The sequence below is a fragment of the Empidonax traillii genome, unplaced genomic scaffold (assembly GCF_003031625.1).
Source record: "Empidonax traillii isolate 1590-97213 ecotype Southwest subspecies unplaced genomic scaffold, ASM303162v1 scaffold637:size711352, whole genome shotgun sequence".
NCBI classification, from domain to species: Eukaryota; Metazoa; Chordata; class Aves; order Passeriformes; family Tyrannidae; genus Empidonax; species Empidonax traillii.
The window spans coordinates 162,209-183,114 of record NW_020955830.1 but is presented as its reverse complement, the minus strand read 5'-3'; the positions used below and the strand labels follow the sequence as shown (position 1 = coordinate 183,114).

The following is a 20,906-nucleotide window of genomic DNA, read 5'->3' as shown; positions in this document are numbered from 1 at the left end:
TTTTGCTAAAAACAGGGACAAAGTCTTCCTACCTATAGACATGTGCCTTATTTTTTGTAGATGAAAAACCAATCCCTTTCTTTTTTTTTTTTCTTTTTTTTTCTTTTTTTTGTTTCTCCTAACAGGTCCTGGGTTATAGGTGCAATAGCCCTACTCTGCCTATTAGGACTGACCTGGGCATTCGGACTCATGTATATTAATGAAAGCACAGTCATCATGGCGTATCTCTTCACCATATTCAATTCTCTGCAGGGAATGTTTATATTCATTTTCCATTGTGTCCTCCAGAAAAAGGTAAGACAGATGGTTCCCAGTGGCAAGAGAACTGGTAACGGGGTGTTTTGTTGCCTAACAACCACGGCATAGCATCATCTGTGTGCCCTTATTTCGTCTCACGCAGATTTATCTCTGTGCACCTAATAAGGGTGGTATTTAAAATGGAAACCAGCAAGATGCAGGGGGATGAGGTGATAAAGATATGTGGCAGTGGAATTTCAGCAGCTAGGGCGCTGGCAACACATGTGTCAGAGGCAAGGGAAAGGCAGGGCTTTGCAATAGCAAACATGTACCAGGACTTGCCTGCTGTCAGCCAGATTCTCCTTTCCTGAATGCCAGTGTGAGACGGGAGCGAATCCATGAGCATCAGGAAAGTGCTCCTGTGGCTGAGTGCTCACAGCAAAATGCAGCTTTATATCCTTATTTTCAGTCCCTACAGGAAATTACCCCGTTCTGTAGCAGAATATATGGGTTGATGGTATGTAATAGGGGCTGCTTCCCCCACTTTTTTCAGAACTGAAAGATGTGTGCTCTGCAACAGTTCATTAGCCTTTGTATTGCTTGGGCCTGATGTGGGCTTTTGGAAATCTTCCTCAAAGCAAGCACAGCAAGTGGTTCTTGCTGGAACTTGAAGTATGCCCCAATTAACATTTGTCAGATAACAGTGGAGTAACTTAGGTAAACTCTGGGGAAAAAAAAAAACATAATAAAAATCTCTGTGTGTATATGTAGATCAGACTTACAGCCTCTGACAATCAGTAATAAATATTTTTAAGAACCTTTTTGTTCTCTACTGAAATGTAGTAGTACAGAGCTCTCCAATTCTGTGTGTTTCTGCTGATAATTTTTTATGTACATCTTAGTTTCAAAGGGCAGTTTCTTTTACCTATATAAACATAGGGAAGAGTTTATATATGGATACACTGGTCCCAGCTTCTCAGTGTAACCAGTGTCTTTTGGTGAAATGGCTTACTGAGTAAAGTCAGGGCCATGTTGAGATATATTCTCCATCTGAGAGCCCCAGTCTTGCTCCTCTGTTAATCACATATTCCTCCTGTACAGGGAAGGGAGATCTGACCTAAGAAAACATAGGGGCAGAGCAACTGACATCATCCACCTGGACTTATGCAAAGTGTTTGACACTGTCCCCCATGACATCCTTGTCTCCAAAGTGGAGAGGCATGGATTTGATGGATGAACAATTTGGTGAATGAAGAATTGACTGGATGGCCGCACGTAGAGTTGTGGTCAATGTCTCATTGTCCACGTGGAGACCAGTGACGAGTGGTGTCCCTCAGGGGTCGGTACTGGGGCTGATACCATTCAACATCTTTGTGGGTGACATAGCGGAATCAAGTGCATCCTCAGCAAGTTTGCCAGTGGAATCCTGGACTGCATCAAAAGGAGCTTAGCCAGCAGGCTCTGCTCTGGTGATACCCCATCAATACCACATTCTGTTGTGGTGTCCCCAGCTTAAGAAGGACATGGTACAGTTGGAGAAAGTCCAGAGGAGGCCAAGAAGTTGAAAAGAGGACTGGGGCACCTCCCCTACAAAGACAGGCTGGGGAAGCTGGGGATGTTCAGACTGGAGAAGAGAATATTGAGTGGAGACCTCATAGCAACTTTCCAATATCTGAAGGGGGCCTACAGGGAAGCCAGAGAGGGACTCTTCCTCAGGAACTGTAGTGACAGGACAAGGAGTAATAGGTACCAATTGAAAGAGGGGAAATTTAGCTTGAATATTAGGAAAAAATATTTTACTTTGAGGGTTAGACATTGGAACAGGTTGCACAGGGAGGTTTGTGGGTGTCCTAACCCTGTCAGTGTTCAAAGCCAGGTTGGATAAGGCCTTTAGCAACTTGGTCTAGTGGGAGGTCTCCCTGCATATGGCAGCAGGGTTGGGACTACATGATCTTTAAGGTCCATTCCAACCCCTCAATATTCTATGATTTTATGATTCTGTGGTAATCAAAATTCATCATAATAAGTGAGCTCCGTGAGCAATGCCTCTGGAAGGATCTGCAGAGCTACGGAAAATGTCTCTCTTGAAACCAAAAGAGGACTTTTGGGGTTCAGAATTTTGTCTTTTGTCATTGCGTCTCAGATTTTTGCTTTTTAAGAAGCTTAAAAGCCTTATCTGGATGCAGATCTTAACTGCCTGCTGATGATCCCAAAACTCTCAGCAAGAAAGTTTGAAGGCAAGGTGATAGCAAGAAGGTAGGAAGCATCACCATCGCTAATTAGACCTGCAGGTGCCTCTCTGATGAGGAGTTTGAATTTCTGCACCATTCTTTCTAGTCCATTCTCTGGCCTCCAGTGCACCTCACAAAGGGTCAGTCCCTAGCCCAGCCTCCCAGCATGGCACCCCAGCCTCCTTGGCTAGTGCCATTCTCACTCGGCATGAAAGAACCATTTATTTTCTGTCTTAAGACAATCTACACCCTTAAACCATCACTGGTGACTGTGGAGTTGCTCATGATTTATGGCAGCATAGAGAGAGAATGCAGCTGGTGCCTTGCTGTGGGGTGGATGCATCTCTCTGACCTAAGAGCTGAGGGAAGTATTATTTAAGAAGAGAAAAAATAATCCTTTCCTATCTATCATGGACTAGAAAATCAGCAAAATGCTGCAGAGAGGCAAGCAGTGGGTGGCTAATTAAAGCAATTGAATTATTTTCTCTCAGCAAAGGATTGATTAGGCACTCGAGCATATTGGGCACTTGTGGTATTGTGTTAGTCTCAAGCGCCTAAGGAAGAGCCTAATGAAAAAGCTGTAATTTGCTATTTAAACACTTGTTTCATGGAATTGTGAAATGCTCCTAGACAGTGTGGCAAAATTTTATGGCTAACCACGTGCTCCAAGAATTCTCAACTGGTATTTTGGACACACATGGATTTTTTGTGGCCCTTTTGTGTCAATGGGCAACGTGACCTTCTTTTGGCTCTTCAGTCTGCTTGTTTTCAGTCTTGTCCCATCTGTTTTCTGGATATTGCTGTCCATAAAAAATCACCTGAAAATCACCATAAAAAACCTGAAATGCAGTCAAAACTTAGATCCTGCCCTGGCTCAAGTTAGTGTAGTTTCCCTGATGCAAAGAAAGTGGCGTAGGTTTGACTGCAGTGCCCATTTAAAACATATGTGGCTTGCACAGTGCTGTGGAAGAGCAGGCTCCAGCCACACCTGAGCACTGGGAATATAATCTCTAGAGCTGCTAGCTCTACAGTTTCCTCAAATTTCAATTTGACAGCAAGAAACATTTTTTTTTTTTAAATCAATATCTCTTATATGTTTCTCTTGGATTTTTTTTTTCTTAGCCCCCTACCAGAAGCGAAAACTTTTAGTACCTTGATGAGCCAATATGATATTTTATATCAAATCTATGAGGATATTAATTTTAAGTCATAAATAGTGTATCTGTGCTATCTCCCATGTTCTTTTGATGTGCCTCAGAGGACGCTACATCAGGCTGGTGTCAACAAGCAGCTTTGCTGCATGGAAGCAGTCTCTTACGCCATCGTAAACCGTGAGCTCATGCCACGAGAGCATTCAGCTGAAAGGTGTAATAGACTCCTTCCCCACATACTGCAGAAGCTATTACTTTAATGAACCACTGAGGAAACATCAGGGGCTGTGCTCAAAATCAGAAGGCAGTGGGTTGGAGGAGGAGCTGCCTGCTAACCACCACTGCACTTTCCTTGGCTAGGTACGTAAAGAGTATGGAAAATGCCTGCGCACGCATTGCTGTAGTGGGAAAAGTACAGAGAGTTCTATCGGCTCAGGAAAAACCTCGGGGTCAAGGACACCTGGAAGATACTCCACAGGCTCACAGGTAACCCACACTTCTTTTTCACTCCCCAGTGATTTGCACTGCCACACCAATACACTTGTCAGCAATTCTTGGAGGAAAGTTCCTCTCAGCACCAAAAGAGCTGCTTTAGGGCTCTCCTCAGTGCACTTGCAGAGATTGCCCTCCCCGCCTTCTGGACCTGAATTCAACACAGTGCCTTCCCTTGAGATGTGATGGCAATTAATGCTTCTCCAAGAACCTTCTATGTAATTGTGTTGGGAATAGAAGGTTCAAACTTGCCTTCCAGGAACAGGTGGGTAGTCATGGAATCAGGAGCTGAGAGCATTTTGTCAGCTTTGTTACATTCCAGTGCATCCTTTAATCACAAGATGAAGGTTACTACCACTATTAACATGTTCAGGAATGATGCTATAATCACCAAGTATTTTTCTTGATTTAAAACACCAAACAAGAACCTTGCAATAGGCTTCACAGTGAAAGGACTCGCTTTCTGGCATTCAGTGTTTTGATCAATTTGCCTTAGTTCATAGACCTCTTAGGAGAATCCATTGGGGTCAGATTATCTGACTAAGTTACTGATTTTGTTGTACTTTGGTCACCTGAAAATTCAGGCTTCCTGTAATTTGTGCACTTAGCATTTTTGAAACTAACTTGTATTTAGAGATGCAGATTTATGAACAAATGGTTCATATAAAATGAAGAAGCTTACCTAATCAATGGAAACCAAGCACAAATTTATTCGGTATTAGTGATGGAAGTAATTATACATGACAGTTCCACTATTAAATTATGAAAGACAGGCAGCAAGTAACAGTTTATAACTTCCTGGGAAAACCTAATTTGTGATTTATGTCTTGGAGCAAATTATTATTTATTTTTGGCAGTTTCCAAGATGTCATCGGAGAGCTCCATTTGGAATTTTCATAGGTCTGGAATTATGCAGAGCAAATAAAAGCAGTAGAATATAGAACCTTTCTCCAATAGGCCGTCAAAACCCACAGAAATCTTACTGTCTAAAACTCACTCTATCCATTTAGGTTGCTGATTTGAAAGTTTTACGTAACTTAGCTACTGCACTGGTTCCCTCCTCTCCAGGAAGTGTCTCCTTTAATGGGTCCTCCCTCTTGTCAGTCTCAGCACAAGAAAACAAGCCTTTTTTTTTGGTGAACTGAATCTCCTAGCAGCAGTACCCTCATGGCAGACAAGGTTTGAGGTACAAAGGAAGATTATTTTTCCTGCAAAACTTGTCTTTTGAAGGATGAAAATAGTTGAGACCTCTTATGGGCAGAAGAAACCTCACAGAGGTGATGGAGAGTGGATGGAGATCACTCTGAGTTGTTGAAAGCATCTGACTCCTAACTTTAAATAGAGAAGACCATAAGGAGGAAAACTCTTAAGATCCCTTTTTACTCTGAGAAGCACATAGCAAACAGAATAATTAATCCACAGTGGATCATGTCAGAGAAATACAATAGACTAAATGTCCAGGTGAAAAATAATTACTGTAAAAGTGCATGGACCTCATGTCACATTGTACTCCCATTTATAGAGGGTTAATGCATGATTAGGAGATGCTGTTACTACGTAGTTAATGAGTAGGCTAGGACTTTTCAGCTTGTATCACATAATTAAGCCCTGAAAAATCTCTCATGGCTAAGCTTTCACTACGGGAAATGCTGGATTTTTAGCACTTTGAAAAAACATGGTCTATCACAGTGGGAGCCAGGCTTCCCAATCCCCCAGACCTGCTAAGCACCATGTTCCTACAGCCATGGGATACATCTGTCATACTCTGAAATGTGAGGTGAGGGAAGGTTTCCCCTGGATGCCTGGGTTCTCCAGTCATCTTCACACAGGGATGCATTTTGGCTGGTTTTTTGACCTGTTGCAAGATCTAGCTGGGGAGGAGTGAGATGATATAAAAGCCACAGAGGCAGATACAGCATATTCAGGACACTTTCCCCAGTAGCAGAAGCTATACCATAGATGGCAAAACCATCACAGATTTTTCAATAGGGGAACAGAAGTCATTAGTTTGTGGGGAATTTTTTTCCTCCCAGTATCCCCAAGATGGGAAATAGCTATATAAAACCTTTACTCATTCAGGGACAGCAAGACACAGAATAAGTCTTCTGTTACACTTCAAAAAAATAAGAATCAAGCTGTCTGAGTTAGTACGGGAAGTACATGTGCTTCTAAGTTATTTTTCCATTATTTTGTGCTGTATTGGTAAACCTGTGGCTCACATGGGTCTGGGTTTCTCTCATGCATGATTTTTTTAAATTAGGATGTAAGCAATTCAATTATGCACTTCTTTGAGCTATGCATTCGTGTTACGAAGTTAGGCGGGCAGGGTCTGACGTGCACGAGGCAGGTTGTAGCAAAACAGCAACTGCTTGCTTACAGCTGGCTAGAAACAAGTCTTATCCTGAGCTAGACATGCCAATAGCCATCTTTAGTGAGGCAGAAAGAAACCTCTGTGCAGCTGCTAAAAATTCATTACCTGCTGTGGTTCAATCCCTCTTCAGAGCCGGATTCGTAGGATGTGGAATGACACAGTTCGAAAGCAGTCCGAGTCTTCCTTTATTACTGGAGATATAAACAGTTCAGCTTCACTCAACAGAGGTAATTATAAACTATTTTTTATATCTCTAACTCTTGTGATGGCTTAAAGGAGTCTGAAATGTGTGGCCCCTTTCCCCCCCTGCCTTTTCCTCCTCACCTTAAATGTCACTGGACCCTATTCTCCCACCTAAGAAATGTTACGGTGATAACTGGTTGGAGGTTTTATGGTGGTTGTTGCCTTTTTTCCCTTTCCTTTCTTTATTTCTGCGTGTGCATTTTCAAGAATTGTCATTTCTGTAAAGAAGTTAGGAAAAGCAGAAAAGAGAAATGAAATGAAGTTGAAATCTCCCCTTTCCCTCAGCAAACTGCTAGTGCCAGAAGCTGCTGATGTGTCAGGCCTCATTGCTGACTGTGAAAATGGGCCATTACAGCACTGTACAGTCTGTGTTAAGCATCACAAGAGTCCTGATTGTCCTGGATATGTAGCAATACTGTCATCTTTACAGAAGCAAAAATGAGCAGCAGAACATAGGCGTAAGGAAAAACTGTGTTTGGAACAAAATTGTCTGTGTTGGTGTTAATATACCTAGTTTGAAGAGCTGACTGATGTGAACTTTATAGACATCTGCGGTGGAAAGGCTATCAGAAATGCATATGCCAAACAAAATGTGGTGTCTGGCACTGGTGGAAATCTGAACAGCTTTTTTAAACCAAGTCTTTTTCAGGGAGTTGCAGGAAAGCAATGGTAAGGGAATACCAGAAGAAGAGCTTTAGAAATTGCATTCTTTCTTCTGCAGTACAATTACTTTATAATTTAACCTTGAGCAACCAGATTCCAAACTCTGTTTTGTGTACCTGCCTGGTGATGATGGAATTAAGAGGGGGTAGAATTTGGATTACTGAGCCCAGCTGTTCTCTCATGACGATAAAAATCAAATGTATTTCCAGTCCTGATGGTTGATCTGCAAATCTCAACTGAGAATTGAGTTGGGACTTTGTTTTTTATTCAGTCTTTATTCACACAGAATTCCTACTGATTTTAGAGTGATTTTTGCCTGAGGATAGGCTTGAAGGATTTTGACTGGGCTGTTAATAATATTGGCTACAGAGTACTGGGCAACTAGGGGCATATGATTCCGTTCTCTGAACGTTATACATATTGCCCAAATCAGTGCAAAGGGGAAGGCAGTGTAGTTAACATGGAGATGTACTGTACTTCAACTTGCTGGTGTTTTTGTCTCGGGATAATTTCACTTTTCACTGAAGATTCATTAATAAACTTGGCCTATAAGGTACCATTACTGCAAATGCCTGATTTATCCACGTTCAATGTCCTCACGTCTCTCTCTGTCTTTGTAAAGACTGGAGAGCACCAGCCAGGTTTCTCTAAGTCTAGTACAGAGGGGAGTCAGTTGTCATACAAAGATTATGGCAAGAGCCAGTTTCCCTTGGCCATCCATCACTCTGTCTCAGTGGCAAACCAAAATGTGTTATGCATAAAATGTTTGCTCTTTTAGTTAGCACAGAAGTTGACTTGCTCTGTGATGCAACTGAGACTACCAAGGGATATGCTTTAGCAAACAGGATCTTCTGGGCTCATCAGCAAAGGAAAGGTATCTCTTCTTTTTCAGCTGTACATTTTTTTCTGTGCAAAGCAGGAAGTATGACCATAAATTGGGAAAACTGTGAAGAGGTTTCAAGTGGGCAGTCTTCATCCCAGTGTGGTGAGAGCCTGTTACTAGATGTGCCTGTTATTTAAAGGTCACTTGGGAAATGAACTGCCAGGGGAGGCATCTTCAAAGCAGATTTCATCCAGCTATTTTCCTTGTGTAACACTGGATGAGATGAATCATCCAGAGGGCCTCTCTACTGAGTAAGGAAACAGCCTGATAACTGTCTTGGAAGGGAAGCCTTTTAGGTGGAACACTGAAGTGACTTGAATAAGTTGTACTATTATACAGGCTCATCCTCCCTCTTTTTCACGCTGGCAGGCACAATATTTGTTGTTGTTGGGGTTTTTTTTCTCTTCTGATAGGCAGAAGTATTTGCAAAGTGGAGGTTGAAAACATTTATTTGGGAAATAGCATCGCCGAAGGAGCAGCTGGTCAGATCCATATGTAAAATGCATCTGACATCAACAGTAATCCCAGCTTCACAGGGCTCCATGTATTTCTCTCTTTAGCCTGTTTATTTCAGCTGAAAAGCAACATTTGTGGTCTTAGGGCTTTGCTCAGACAAAACTCTCCAGAGATCTGCAGCATGAACAGAGCAGTAGGGCACTGCTGTTTTCACAGTTCTTGTCTTCCTCTTAATATTTAAATATATATCCATCTTTAAAGGAGCTGCTTCATTAATGTTTTATTTACAAGCGTGCAATAAAAGCTCAGGGGGTTGAAGTGTGAGCCTTGAGTTGTATGGTCAGAAGCTTTCCCTGCCTGAGGTTGATACAACAAGCTTGCATACCTGTTCAAAAATCCTTTTCCAGCCCTCTCAGCCTAGACACCTTTTGCATGAAAGTCTCTGTATTATCCCAAGATAAACATTCTGTCCGTGCTGGCATTTTTCCCAGAGCCTTCAGTCAGCAGCCTCTGTTCTAAAACAGGGAGAAAATGATCCTTTCTCCCCAGAATCACCCTATCGTCCAGGTCCTGACCTGACTCCACTTTTCCATGTCCTGGGCCAGTGCTGAGTTTTCATGTTTCTGTTGTGAGAGCAGAAAGCACTGAGACATCCTTCAGCTGAGGTACTTTCTCACTTAAATCTGTTTTCTCCCTATCATTCACCATATATGCAGCCTCCTGCTACGTGATAACATCCCAGGCAAGACTGCTCTAGCTACCCATATTCCTGTATGATGGCCAGCATCTCTCTATGACATTACATCCCCTCTTCTTCCTTTCTGAAGCTCCTGGCCATCAGTCTGGAAGATAGTGTCTGTGTTAGTGCATACCTCTTTTAGACATATAGCTGTGTCTTTTTCTGATTTAGCAGACATGACACTGTTTATGGCTCTTTTCAGCTTCATGTCCTCTTTTATCTACTGTTCCCACCTCCTCCCCAAGTAATTAATCATAATTTTATTTTTCATATTCTCATTTATCATACCAGCATAACCCCAAACTTGCCTGGTGTAATGTGTTCTGTAAAGAAAACTATACTCACTTTATACTAAGGCATACGAGACTATTTCAGATATTTCCTGAATGTAGCATTTAATTATGGATTAGTAAAAAATATGTCTGGCTTTGTTTCCCCTTTTTGCTCATTATGGCTTAGCAGTGGTGTGAATTTGGGGTTGTTATACCACTGAAATCAGGAGGAAGGGAACAGAAACTGGCCATCGGTTTCCTCTTTTACTAATGAATGAAGAGCATGCCTGTCCATCCCATGGTCATGGTCTCAGTTTCAGGATCCAGGTAGATTTCTGCTCCTTGCACTCCCACTCTGCAACCTTGCCCAATTTTTCATAGCATGGGTGTGGCTGGATACTTTTGCCATCTATTTCACATCCAACCTGTGCTCTGCATTTCTTTTCCCAGTGCTGAAAACTTTAGGGGTGTAAAAGTTGAACCAAGCTGATTACCTCATGAGTAGAAAAATTAAGTTTCTCTTTGTCTGTAGGGTGTTTAGCATGTGGTCCTAATACAGGCACTTAGGTGCAATGTTGAAAAGCTGGAACAAAAGGGATGCATGTAGGATGGACTATTTGCTAAAGCTTATTACTTCAAAGGCTGAAAAGCAGAATGTATGAAGGAAAACAACAGTTTTGTGTTAAGTTCATGAGGAGAAAGTGGAGCAGATGACTGCTTGATTGTAACAGCAGAGTTCTTGTGCTAAGGACAGTTTCTAAAAAGAGCTAGAGATGAAAAGCAATTAACAGCACCACTGTTACTCCAATTCTGCTGGACTTGTGTTTTGTTAATCTAATCATGGACCTGTGCTGGGCCCACAGATGGAGCCAACGATAGAAATTGGGGTATCTGTCAGCGTGGCACAGATGGCAAGAGGAGCAGGGGACTGCTGTAAGCATGAGCACTGCTGAGCCCTGATCATGCAGCACGGGCCCAAGCTTTGGGTACATCCAGTTGGCAACCTCAGGATTGTGAGGAATGGGTCTGTTTGCACCTTTGGGGTGTTACTGTTTAAAAGTACTTGGATAGCTCAGCCAGCCTTGCAAACAAGCAATCACAGCATAAAACAGCCATGTGACACCAGCCTATTTTTATCCATGTCTTAGGTGAGAGGCAATACGGTAATTACTGTCTCTCTTTGGATATGAGGAAAGTGAGAGAGAAAAAAATCATCATGAACTATATGATACCCTGTTACCCTTTGGGCTTTCAAGTTGGGGGCAGGGGGAGGTGTGTGATTATTTTTTTTTTTTTCCAGAGGGAAAATAGTTGTCATCCTTTAAAGAAAAGAATGTTCCTTGTTTTGGTGAGGCTCAAGAGCAGAAGAGACCAAGGACTTTGTCCCTGGTCCAAGGCAGTGCTTTGTTATAGAAAAATGTGCCGATGGAGTTAGGTATATTCATTCAGGTTTGCAGATAAGGGGAACTACGACTTCATTCGTAGCAAACACTTACTGTATCTTAATAGTTTTTTCCTCTTCAGGGAAAATAAATGGGCTAGGGGTAAAGCCACCAGATTTCATAGAAAATAGAAATGATTCCAGAAGTCTCTTGTGTTGGGTCAAGTGCCATACTCCCGTTGTAATGCTCTGAGTCTTGGCTTACAAACTACTGCAAGTTTAATAGTTTATTCCAATAGAAGTCTTGCTATACAAACAGGAATGTGTTCACCTCTTGTCTTTTGGCTATATGCATATATGCTTTACATCTACTCATCCCCAAAGCACTGCTCACCATCGCCAACACTCTTATGCGTGGAGGGGTCCTGGAGGGACTTCCTGATAGTTTTCGTTGCTGCTCCACTAGTCTGAAAGACAAGAAACATCAGGGAGCTGTAAGAGCAGAACTGTTTCATGATAGAGAAGAGCTGAGAGGTGTCAAGCAGAAGCCAAACCCTCTCTGATGAGGCATGGTGCCATGAGGGCTTAAGCCAGAAGGCAGAACTGACAGCCCTGGACAAGATAAGGGGATGAACCAGGTCGAGGCTCCAGCCCAGACCAGTAGAAGATCTTGGCAGAGACAGGGCTAGAAACTGAGCTAGTACAGGTCCAAGGTCCAGCCAGGAGACAGACACTAGGCAAGGACTGGGCACCCAGGGCCAAGCAGGGGTGTGTGTCTCTTCTGGGACACACTGACACGACTAATGCCTATGGGGGTAAGTAAGAACCCCAACAGCTGCTGCAGATTGGAGCCTAGGACCTCTTGCAGCTCTTACTGAAGGACTGTAGGTCTTAAATACAAATTCATCCTTTGGCCCTAAGGGTCTGTTCATGAGGGAGCATACCTTTGCTGGTAAAACCCCTAAGATCCCCACTATTGGCACACCAGATATTATTCCTGGCTAGGAAACCCATATTCATCCCCTGTTTATTCCCATGCAAATAGGCTGAAGTGGGAAATGGAAATGAGAGTGCTGTTTGTCCTTACCCCTTGCTTCCTCTTCCCAAATGCATAAGTGTTGTTGTGTGTTTCCTCTTCTAAGTAACCTTCCAGAATAAATACTTGATTTCCTTTTGCTTTATTATTTCTCCCCTGCGTTTTTATATCAACCACAAAGACTTAATCTGAAACACACACAGGAAAAAGGGAAATTATTGCTACTGTTTTCAGAGGTAATCAATTTAATGTCAAATTCATGTGGATTTCTTCATAATGAACAGAACAAATTGAGCTCAAATTCAAACAGTGGGAATCTGAGTCAGAGAGGAAAATTAAAATGAAGACCATTAATATCCTGATTTCTAACCCAACTGAGACCTGATTGTTTCCTAAATGAAATCTCCCATCAAATTCCTTCCACCCACCCAAAAATATAATTAAGCTGTGATTTCCAGGCTGAAATCGTATCTGTGCTGTGAACTCAGCAGGGACAAGTGTGTGTGTTGCAGGGAGTGTGGGTGAAGTTTTAAATTATCTTCAGGTGGCTGTATTATCCTGCATTTTTAGGAACCACTTATTTAGAAAACACAGTAGGTTAAATTCTTGCTTGGGTAGGAGACTGTCACTCTAGAAGGCAAAAGCTGCAGTTTAGCAATGAGTCAGGTTTGGGTCACTCTCCCCAGATCTGCCCTCTCTGCTGAGAGGTGAGGACCGCTGGATGTATCTCAGTGTTGCAAGACGAAGATGCTTCAGTTTAGCATTCTGCAGGGGTAGTGGGTGTCATGGTCTGGAAATAACTTGGCAATACAGCAGTAGAAGCAGGCTAGAGGTTGGAATAGTTAAAAGCGCAGACAAGCAGGGGAGGAGGAAAAGAAAAGAAAAAAGAGGAAGGTGCAGAAATTGATTCCTCCAGGGATCTTGAACGCCATCTCTGATACACTTCAAAGAGCAATTGCAGCTCATTATAACCTGTTTGCCATGCTGACCCTTTGCTGCTAGTGCCTAGATAAAGTGCAGAGAGGATGGAAATTTGGACCATGGAAGCACTGCTGTTTTCAGGCATCAGTCTTGAGATCTCAAGATGCTTGCTCACTCCTTGATGGATTGATATGACCGGTATGACAGTCAGATTCGTGTTGAATCTATGTTGCATATAAAACAAATAGCAAGCAGCCAAGCTCTGAGAGAGGTGGAAATGCCTTTACTCAGCTTGATAGGATATTCAGAAAACACCATCAACTGATGTATCACAGTCTGTCTAAACACTCCTTACGTGCTCTGAGTAACACCTATGGCTCTTTTTGTGGCTTAAAGATGTTAGAGAATGAATCTTTCCATTTGTTTTCCTTTTAAAGTTAGCAGCAAACAGTGCCCCCATTCCTTCTGTGAAGTCAGTCATTTTTCATGTCATGTCCTTCAGAGAGATCATTTTAGGGTGTGGGGACTCCTTTATTTTAAATTAGTGAGTTGTGGTTATACAAACATGCATGTTGGCAGGCAAAGTTAGTGGTGACTTTTTTTTCCATTTATTATTGTTCCTGTTGTGATACTGGGGGTAGGCAGGTTCAGGGCAGAGGACTCACAGGATGTCCAAGGTAGCTGCAGTTAGTTGCCTTGTTCATGAATGCATCTGTAGATGCCTAGAGGGAACTCACCGAAATATTCATGGATATAAAAATACTTTGCATTATTTTTGTTTTCTGAGTGCTGAACTGTTCAAAAACAATTGAACTAAAGAAAAGTGTTTGTCTTCTGCAGGCATTTTGGTCTTGTGAGTACCATCACTGCACAACTGGGGATGTGGTGTAGAGCAAGAGATGTGTCTGTTTAAGTCTGAACTCCCCCTCGAGATGCTTTAAATGCTTTGTGCTCTGTTTTCAGTGATACTCAGGGTTTGATGGACATAAATGTAGAGGACTTCTCAAAGTTGGACCTGGGATGGCCCTTGGCAGCAACAGCAGCCTCAGCGACCATTCAGAGACCATCATCTGCCAATGTGCAGATCTCATTTATTCATCATCATTGCTTTAAAAATAAGACAGAACAATTTGCCAAGAACCCATCCCTTTGTGCAGTGCACTGAGAGATGTCACTGCCTAACCCTGTACTTGCTCACCATTGCTGAGTTGGCAGGGCCAAGGTGCTTCATGAACCTGTGGGATGCAGCAATCCTTGCCCTTGGGCATGTCCCTACTCACTGCAAAGCCCACATCCCTGAGAAGTTTATTCTTTGTTTCAAGTGATTCATCAGTCCCGGAACCTGGAGGTCCCTGGTTTAGCCACAAACAGCAACAGCAATGCCACTCTCTTCCCCACTCTGGAATATGATTGCAAGTTCAGTTTCTATTTCTTTTCAATTCAGGCTGCCACTTGAGAAGGGGGTTTTCAGAGGTGTGTGAGTGTCCCCTGGCTGTTTGGTGGAAATCAATGGCTAAGAAGCAGGGTGAGAGTCCCTGGTGTCACTTCTCTGCTAATCTGGAGCAAACCTACAGGCTGATTTCTAGCATCTCATCCTGCCATAGTTGCTTGAATCCTGCCACTTCTGCTCTTCACTAGACAGACTGGTGTTCAAGAGTTCTTCCTGTCCCGGAGCCATGGATGCTTGTATTAGTGCTCACAGCAGCAGGGAAAGACTGCAAAAGAAGTAGCATAATCGGTTTATTTCAGGACTTGAAAACTTCAGTTTACCCAGTGTAGGAGGCTGTAGAAGGTCTTTGTTCTCATCCCCTATACCCTTCTGCTTCTTCTGTTTGCTCTTGTAAGTCTTACAGACACTCTCATCTTCCCCTGACACCATGGATACCCCTTCCTGGGGCCCATTGCCCAGATGGAGAGTGAATTTGGTAGGAATAGTCCACATTCTGAATCAGACATGAGGGATTGCTGTTTCTAAGACATAAGTCTCTGCAACCCTACTAAGCAACTGTTGGTTTGGCTAAATATCAGCAAAATGGCCTCAAAATGACCCATCTTGATAATCACATATCAAGTAGATAGAGATTCCAGGTAGATGACAGCAGAGGACTATTTTCTGTTTCTTGAAACTCATCAGCCTTTCAGACTAACAAATTGCCTCTGCTGTTTTTTTCAATTTCCTTTTTTTTTTCTAATCAACTGTACATTTTATGCTAGAAAAATTATGATTTTCTGCATCAAGGATCAAAACTTAGGGAATTTAATTCCTATTTCTGCCTATGTGCAAAAGTAATCCCATTGTTGATATTCTTCTGGCTTATTTTGTCTCTCCGCTGCCTGGGACTGAGTTAACTGAGATTTGTTGCAGTGATTTCAGTGAGTGACATGACATTCTTCCTTTGGGAGATATTATGAACTGGCTTTGATTTTAGGATTGACAGCCATATAATTGGAAGTTCAGTCATTAGGTGGATCAGTTTTAAAGAGGAAAAGTAAGGGCAAGGCAATTTCTGAAATCAGAGCAGGCTTTAGGGAGTATTAGAACTGGCAGAGTATTGCTGCAGAGCAATCTTAATATCATGACTGTGAAGGAGGAAGGAAGAAAGCATAGCTGCTTATATAGATTCCTGTAACCATGATCCGGTTTCCACCACAGGCAGGGCTCTCTGCACCTCTTGGATAAGAGCTCAAGTTTAGTGATAAATAATCATAAACAGGAACAATTCGGGATAATGCATGGTTGTATAGTCGAGATAGAGTCGAGGTGTAAACCCTTGGAAGGGGTAGTGATGGTGTGAAGAAATGCCTTATCCTGAGGCAGTGTTTCTGCTCTGGGCAGTTGAGAAGGAATCTGTAAGGGAGCAAATATTTATAAATTGATTTAAGCCATGTTTTGAACATGGCCTGCAGATTATAATCCAGCAGAGGTTTGTCATCTGAAATCGTTGCAGAAGAAAGGAAGGGAAAAAGGGGCAAAGAAATACTTTCGCTCCCATCTGCATAAAAGTGCGGGATGTTTCATTTGGCAGAAGATGGCCCAGAGCTTAACAGCCTAATTTGCTGAAACTCCATTTCACTGCAGTCAGTATTAATAGCTTCACAATGAATAGATTAGATGCTGCAAGTGACAACAAACCTATTTGAGAGAAATTTAATAGGGAAGTTTATTGAAGTTTATTAACTGAATCCTGTTGGCTATTATAAGAACACAGCTCGATAAATCTAAACGTCCAAGTGTTTGTTGAAGGGAGCTAGTAAGAACGCTGAAAATACCTGTTGTCCTCCAGCAGATATGTGTGATTTCACTTTTCATGATTGCATTCATTGTTGGAATAAACAAATGGAGGACCAGGATTCTTTAAATACTTGAAAACTGTACCTGTAACGAAGAAAAGAACACCATGGAATGCTAGGAAGAAAAGCTATAAAGAAAACTAGGGCTTTGACTCCTACAAACCTACTTTGAATGTATTTTGTTTCACTGGGAGTAAAATGGAATAAGTTGATATTAAGTGATGTACGAAACCAGCTAGAATTTACAAACTGAAATTAGTGCAGAGAGGCTATTAACAGGATTAAGGTTGACCAAAAATAGTACATATGTTTTCTTCTGAAACAAACAAAAATGCCCAAGAAAATCTACATTTTGAGATTGCTGGGTCAGAGGCAATAAAACATTTTGTTACGACTCAGATGTGCTTTTTCTAGACTATTTTTGTTTCTACTCTAATAAAAAGAAACATAATACAAAAAAGTCAAAATAAGCTTTCACACAAGACACTCCTTTGGAACAAAAAGGGAAAACATTTCATTTGGAAAATGCTGATTTTGCATGGACATTTTTTAAGCATTAATTTGATTTACTAGTTTGTGCAATTAAATTTGTAAACCGGTCTGGTCTTCTTTCTCGGCAAAACTGCACTTCTGTCATGTCTCCTCAGCAGTGGGGGAAAAGTGATTTCTCCATCCCCTGCTAAAATGCTCATAGCTGATTTTGGTGTGCAGTTGAAAGGACCAGAAGTCAAAGAAGATACATGATGGTGGTGTTACCTGTGCAGACAGATGATCCCAGCTAAAGCAGTGTTCCTCAAGCCCTTTTCAGCCAGGCAGAGCCATGCAGAATGACAGTATGAAAGTCAGGAGTGGCAGTTGGATCCATTTCCTTTCCAGTTAGGTAGACCATGCAGATGATTCTTGGTAAATAAGCTAAATGTCTCTGTGTGGCTTTGTCAGCCAGCTGCCCACAAGAAATTACTTGAATTTTGTTCCTGAATGATGCAGTCTAGAGTCTGGCAATGTGTGCTTGTCATCATAATTTTCATCCTTTGCTTTCAGCGAGTGGATAAACCATACTTGTGTTTAACAAGGTGCAGTTATCCCATACAGTCATTACACCAATCTCTTCCAAAAATTATTGCTGCATTCAGTGTTGTGTCCCACATCAAGGAAATCAATTTCTACCTTACAAAGGAAAGAAAAAGATACTATTTGGTTGCATACTGTCATTAAAATAATAAGTACTTTCATAGGCACAGAAAGCAGCTAACTGTAGCTATCTGAATCCTTTGTGTGTGGTTACAGTGATGATAAAAATTGTGGGATTTTCATTTTCTTTGTCCTGGTTGGTTTAAGAGTTTTTCTCAGTTTGCCAGTCGAAAGTGCAACCCTCCAGATCTCCCACTGCACCCTGAGCACAGGCCATTCCTTCTCATAGCTTTTTAAATCCGGTAAGGCTGGATCTGCAGGACTTGAATCATGAGGACTGCTGAATGCTGTGAGAGGGACAGGAGCGTCTGCGTGTTACCCAGCTAATAGTTGCATTCTGAAAGAGCATCCTTCCTTTTTCCTTGTGATCACAGCCTGTAAATCCTTCACTTGATGAAATACAGCGTCAGGAAACCTTGAACTGAGCACTGGCATTTCCAGAAACCTTAATTTGAATGTAATTTTGGATGTCAGAGTAGCTGTGTTTTGCGCTGAGCTTTCATGGAATATCAGTGGAAACAAGGAGGCTTGGTAATGTAGTTGTACCAGTGTGGTTGTGGGGAATATTTTATAGAGGTATGAGTTCTGCTATTGAATGTTTGCTGGTTGTAATGATCTCATCTTACTGAAAAAGGAGATGAATGTCCAGGTGAACCTGAGGGTTTGAAGCCCCATCGTTTTTCAACCCCAAATGTATGCTCCCATATATACACAGCATGATGGGAATTTGGAAACAGAATGCATCTGCTTCCAGTATGGTGCCTTTAGCAGAATGAAAGGTGTTGCAGCATAGCTGATTTAAGGCAGTTACCCTAACTAAGGCAAAGAGTGATGGCTGTATGCTGGGCTCAGGTGGTTGAGAAGACAGCAGAGGAGGGTCTTGTATAGGGACTATTATTGGTGAAATGTAGGAAAGCAAGGTTGACACAAGGCTGTGGGATTTTTTGGGAGAGATCTGTGTTGCACCGTAGATGCTGAGAACCGAGGATCCAGCACTAAGGAAATAAATAAAAATAAACGATGATTACTGCCTGCTGAGGATATTAGGCACATCGCCAACACTGAGCCAGACAGCTGCCAAGGGTCACATCCCAAGGGCATTCTGCCAGGGAGAAGACTCAAGGTGGTCAACAGGCACTCACAACCCTGATCTTTCTGGTTTTCAGGTCCCTGGGCATGCACTGACCTTTGCAGTCGCAGTCCCAGCACCCAGCCTTTGCTGCACACCCACATGCAGGACTGCAGAATAAGCCTCTTTGCTTTCTCTCATAGTGTTTTGGGAGAGCATGCCACTGTGATCCTATGTTTACTTTATTGGGGTTTTGTTGGCTTTCTATTACAAAGGCCATTCTTGTGCAAATGAGCTCATAGTTTGGTAGTCTACTTGCTCCTTCTGTGTGTGCCTCATCTGCAGACCTAATCCACTCTTCCTAATAGTCTTTTTGGTTGCTATAGCAATGATAAAGTGTTATGAAGAAGGCAGGATGATACTTAAATGTATGGCTGGTATTACCTTTTTCTTTCTCCCTCCTGGGAAAGAGAAACCAAATAACAAGGATTTTTTTGGTATATTCTTGTTTTATCTAAAGCTTTAACTGTAGGCTTCTTGGAGCCTGGATGCAGTTCTTCTCTCTTAGCATCCTTTTAGACTGAGAATGTTGCTGCTTAAAAGCAATTAAGGAGAAATGAGCCCTAATTTATGGATACAGGGTACATATCATGTTTTTAAGATGCCAAAGTTACAGTTATTTTGACATACAGAAAGTATGAAGTTTGCCAGCCCACCATGATGGGAACCTACTGCAGAGTGCTTGGGGCCCAATTGGGTTTCTGAAGGTACTGAAAGGTAGCTGAACATGTTAGGAGTGGGTTTGCTTTGGATTTGCACCAGCTGAATTACGGGAGAATTACTCAGCACTGCTTTTGAAGGTGGCTTTTTGATCAGTAAATTAAAAAAATCTAATGTAGTTAAGGGAGAGGAAGGCAGAAGATGCATTATTTTTGCTCAGTACCTGCATACGGGAATGGGTGGCTGTTGTACCAAGCCCTATCTTTCACACACATGAGAGAGCAAAAATGACCTACTTATTCTGGATTTTCAACCTTTTTTGCCAAGTTTATAGTCAGAATCATGTATTTATATTAAAAGTTACCAGAAACTATCCAGTTTTTGACAGCCAGAAAGAGCCGTAATTTGTGTGAATTCAGCTCACTTCAGAGTCCACCAGGCTGGCAAATGTAGGCGAGCAAAGCGTGAAGTGCTGGCACAGATTGATCCCTTCTCTCTCGTCACAGGCTGAGTGCATCCCTCATGCAAAACAGCTTGACCTGCCCAGCCATGGTGGGATCAGCTTGTTCCCCGCCTGCTTGGGTTCAGGCTGCAGATATATTGAGTGAGATGCTCTTTCTGGCAGTTGGCATTTAAACACGCCTCGAGCTAAAGTGCTCGAAATCCCACTGCGGGTATATTCTTCATATCAAATCTCATCGAGACGGAGCTGGAGATTGGGTTAAATCTCAGATGGGAGGATTATATCACTTCTGAGTTTATGGCTGGCATTAGCTCTGGACATTCTCATTACCTATATAAAAGTGAGCCCCTTTTTGAATCTTTTATGGCCCAGCTTGATTAAAAGTGGGATGAAAGCAGAAACAATTTTAATGGACTTAGAACTCACTGGTATAAAACTAGTGCAAGAAAAGAAATGGTTCCTACAGTTCCTCATCCCAGATGTATGTGAGATTGGTAGAAAACACAGTACCATAAAGAAAGAATTGACTCGTTTACCTATTAGTTACATTCAAGGTTCCTTAGTTAAGCCTTCATATAATGTTTTCTTACAGGAGACAGCTTTGTTTCCTTATTTCCAAACACAGCAGCTCATCTTGCTTTCCATCAGCATAGACAAAAATATCAGGTGAGAGAAAACAAGTCTTTTTTTTCCAGCTGCATGTGTCAAGGAGCCTCCCTGGCATGCAGCCCCCATATAGCACCGCCTTCTACTTTGTCCTGTGCTCAAAAGACCAACTTAGTGATCTGCTAATGCCATATGCCAGGGTCTAGGAAGGGCTGGGGGTGATGAGGGAGAGGCAAGACTCTTCTACATATGCAGACACAGAGAAATGCCATCCCAGGCCTGCATACAAGCACTGCAGGAGGCAGCTCTGGAGGCCTCCACCTAGTCTTAGGTTTGGCCAGTTTTTGCCTTTCTGTAAATAATTAGTCGGTGTGAGCTTTCGGAGAACTCCCCGCTAAGGGAACCTTGAGGCTTTTATATCTTCAGCAACTCCATCCAAAATTAAAAAAAAAAAAAAAAAAAAAAAAAAAAAAAAAAAAAAAAAAAAAAA

General features: G+C 42.1%; 1 protein-coding gene across 24 annotated transcripts in view; it reads left to right on the top strand.

Moving 5' to 3' along the window:
- The window catches only part of ADGRL3 (adhesion G protein-coupled receptor L3), a 525,110-nt gene that overhangs the window by 487,251 nt on the left and 16,953 nt on the right, over positions 1 to 20,906 (top strand). For 22 of the 24 annotated variants that reach the window (XM_027899091.1, XM_027899095.1, XM_027899078.1 and 19 more), the window contains 3 exons: positions 126 to 294; positions 3,980 to 4,105; positions 6,613 to 6,709. In XM_027899091.1, coding sequence (XP_027754892.1) covers positions 126 to 294; positions 3,980 to 4,105; positions 6,613 to 6,709 — 392 coding nt within the window. Of the gene's footprint in view, positions 1 to 125; positions 295 to 3,979; positions 4,106 to 6,612; positions 6,710 to 7,010; positions 7,246 to 20,402; positions 20,477 to 20,906 lie in introns of those variants that run through there. The other 2 variants (XM_027899093.1, XM_027899096.1) reach the window with 2 other exon arrangements.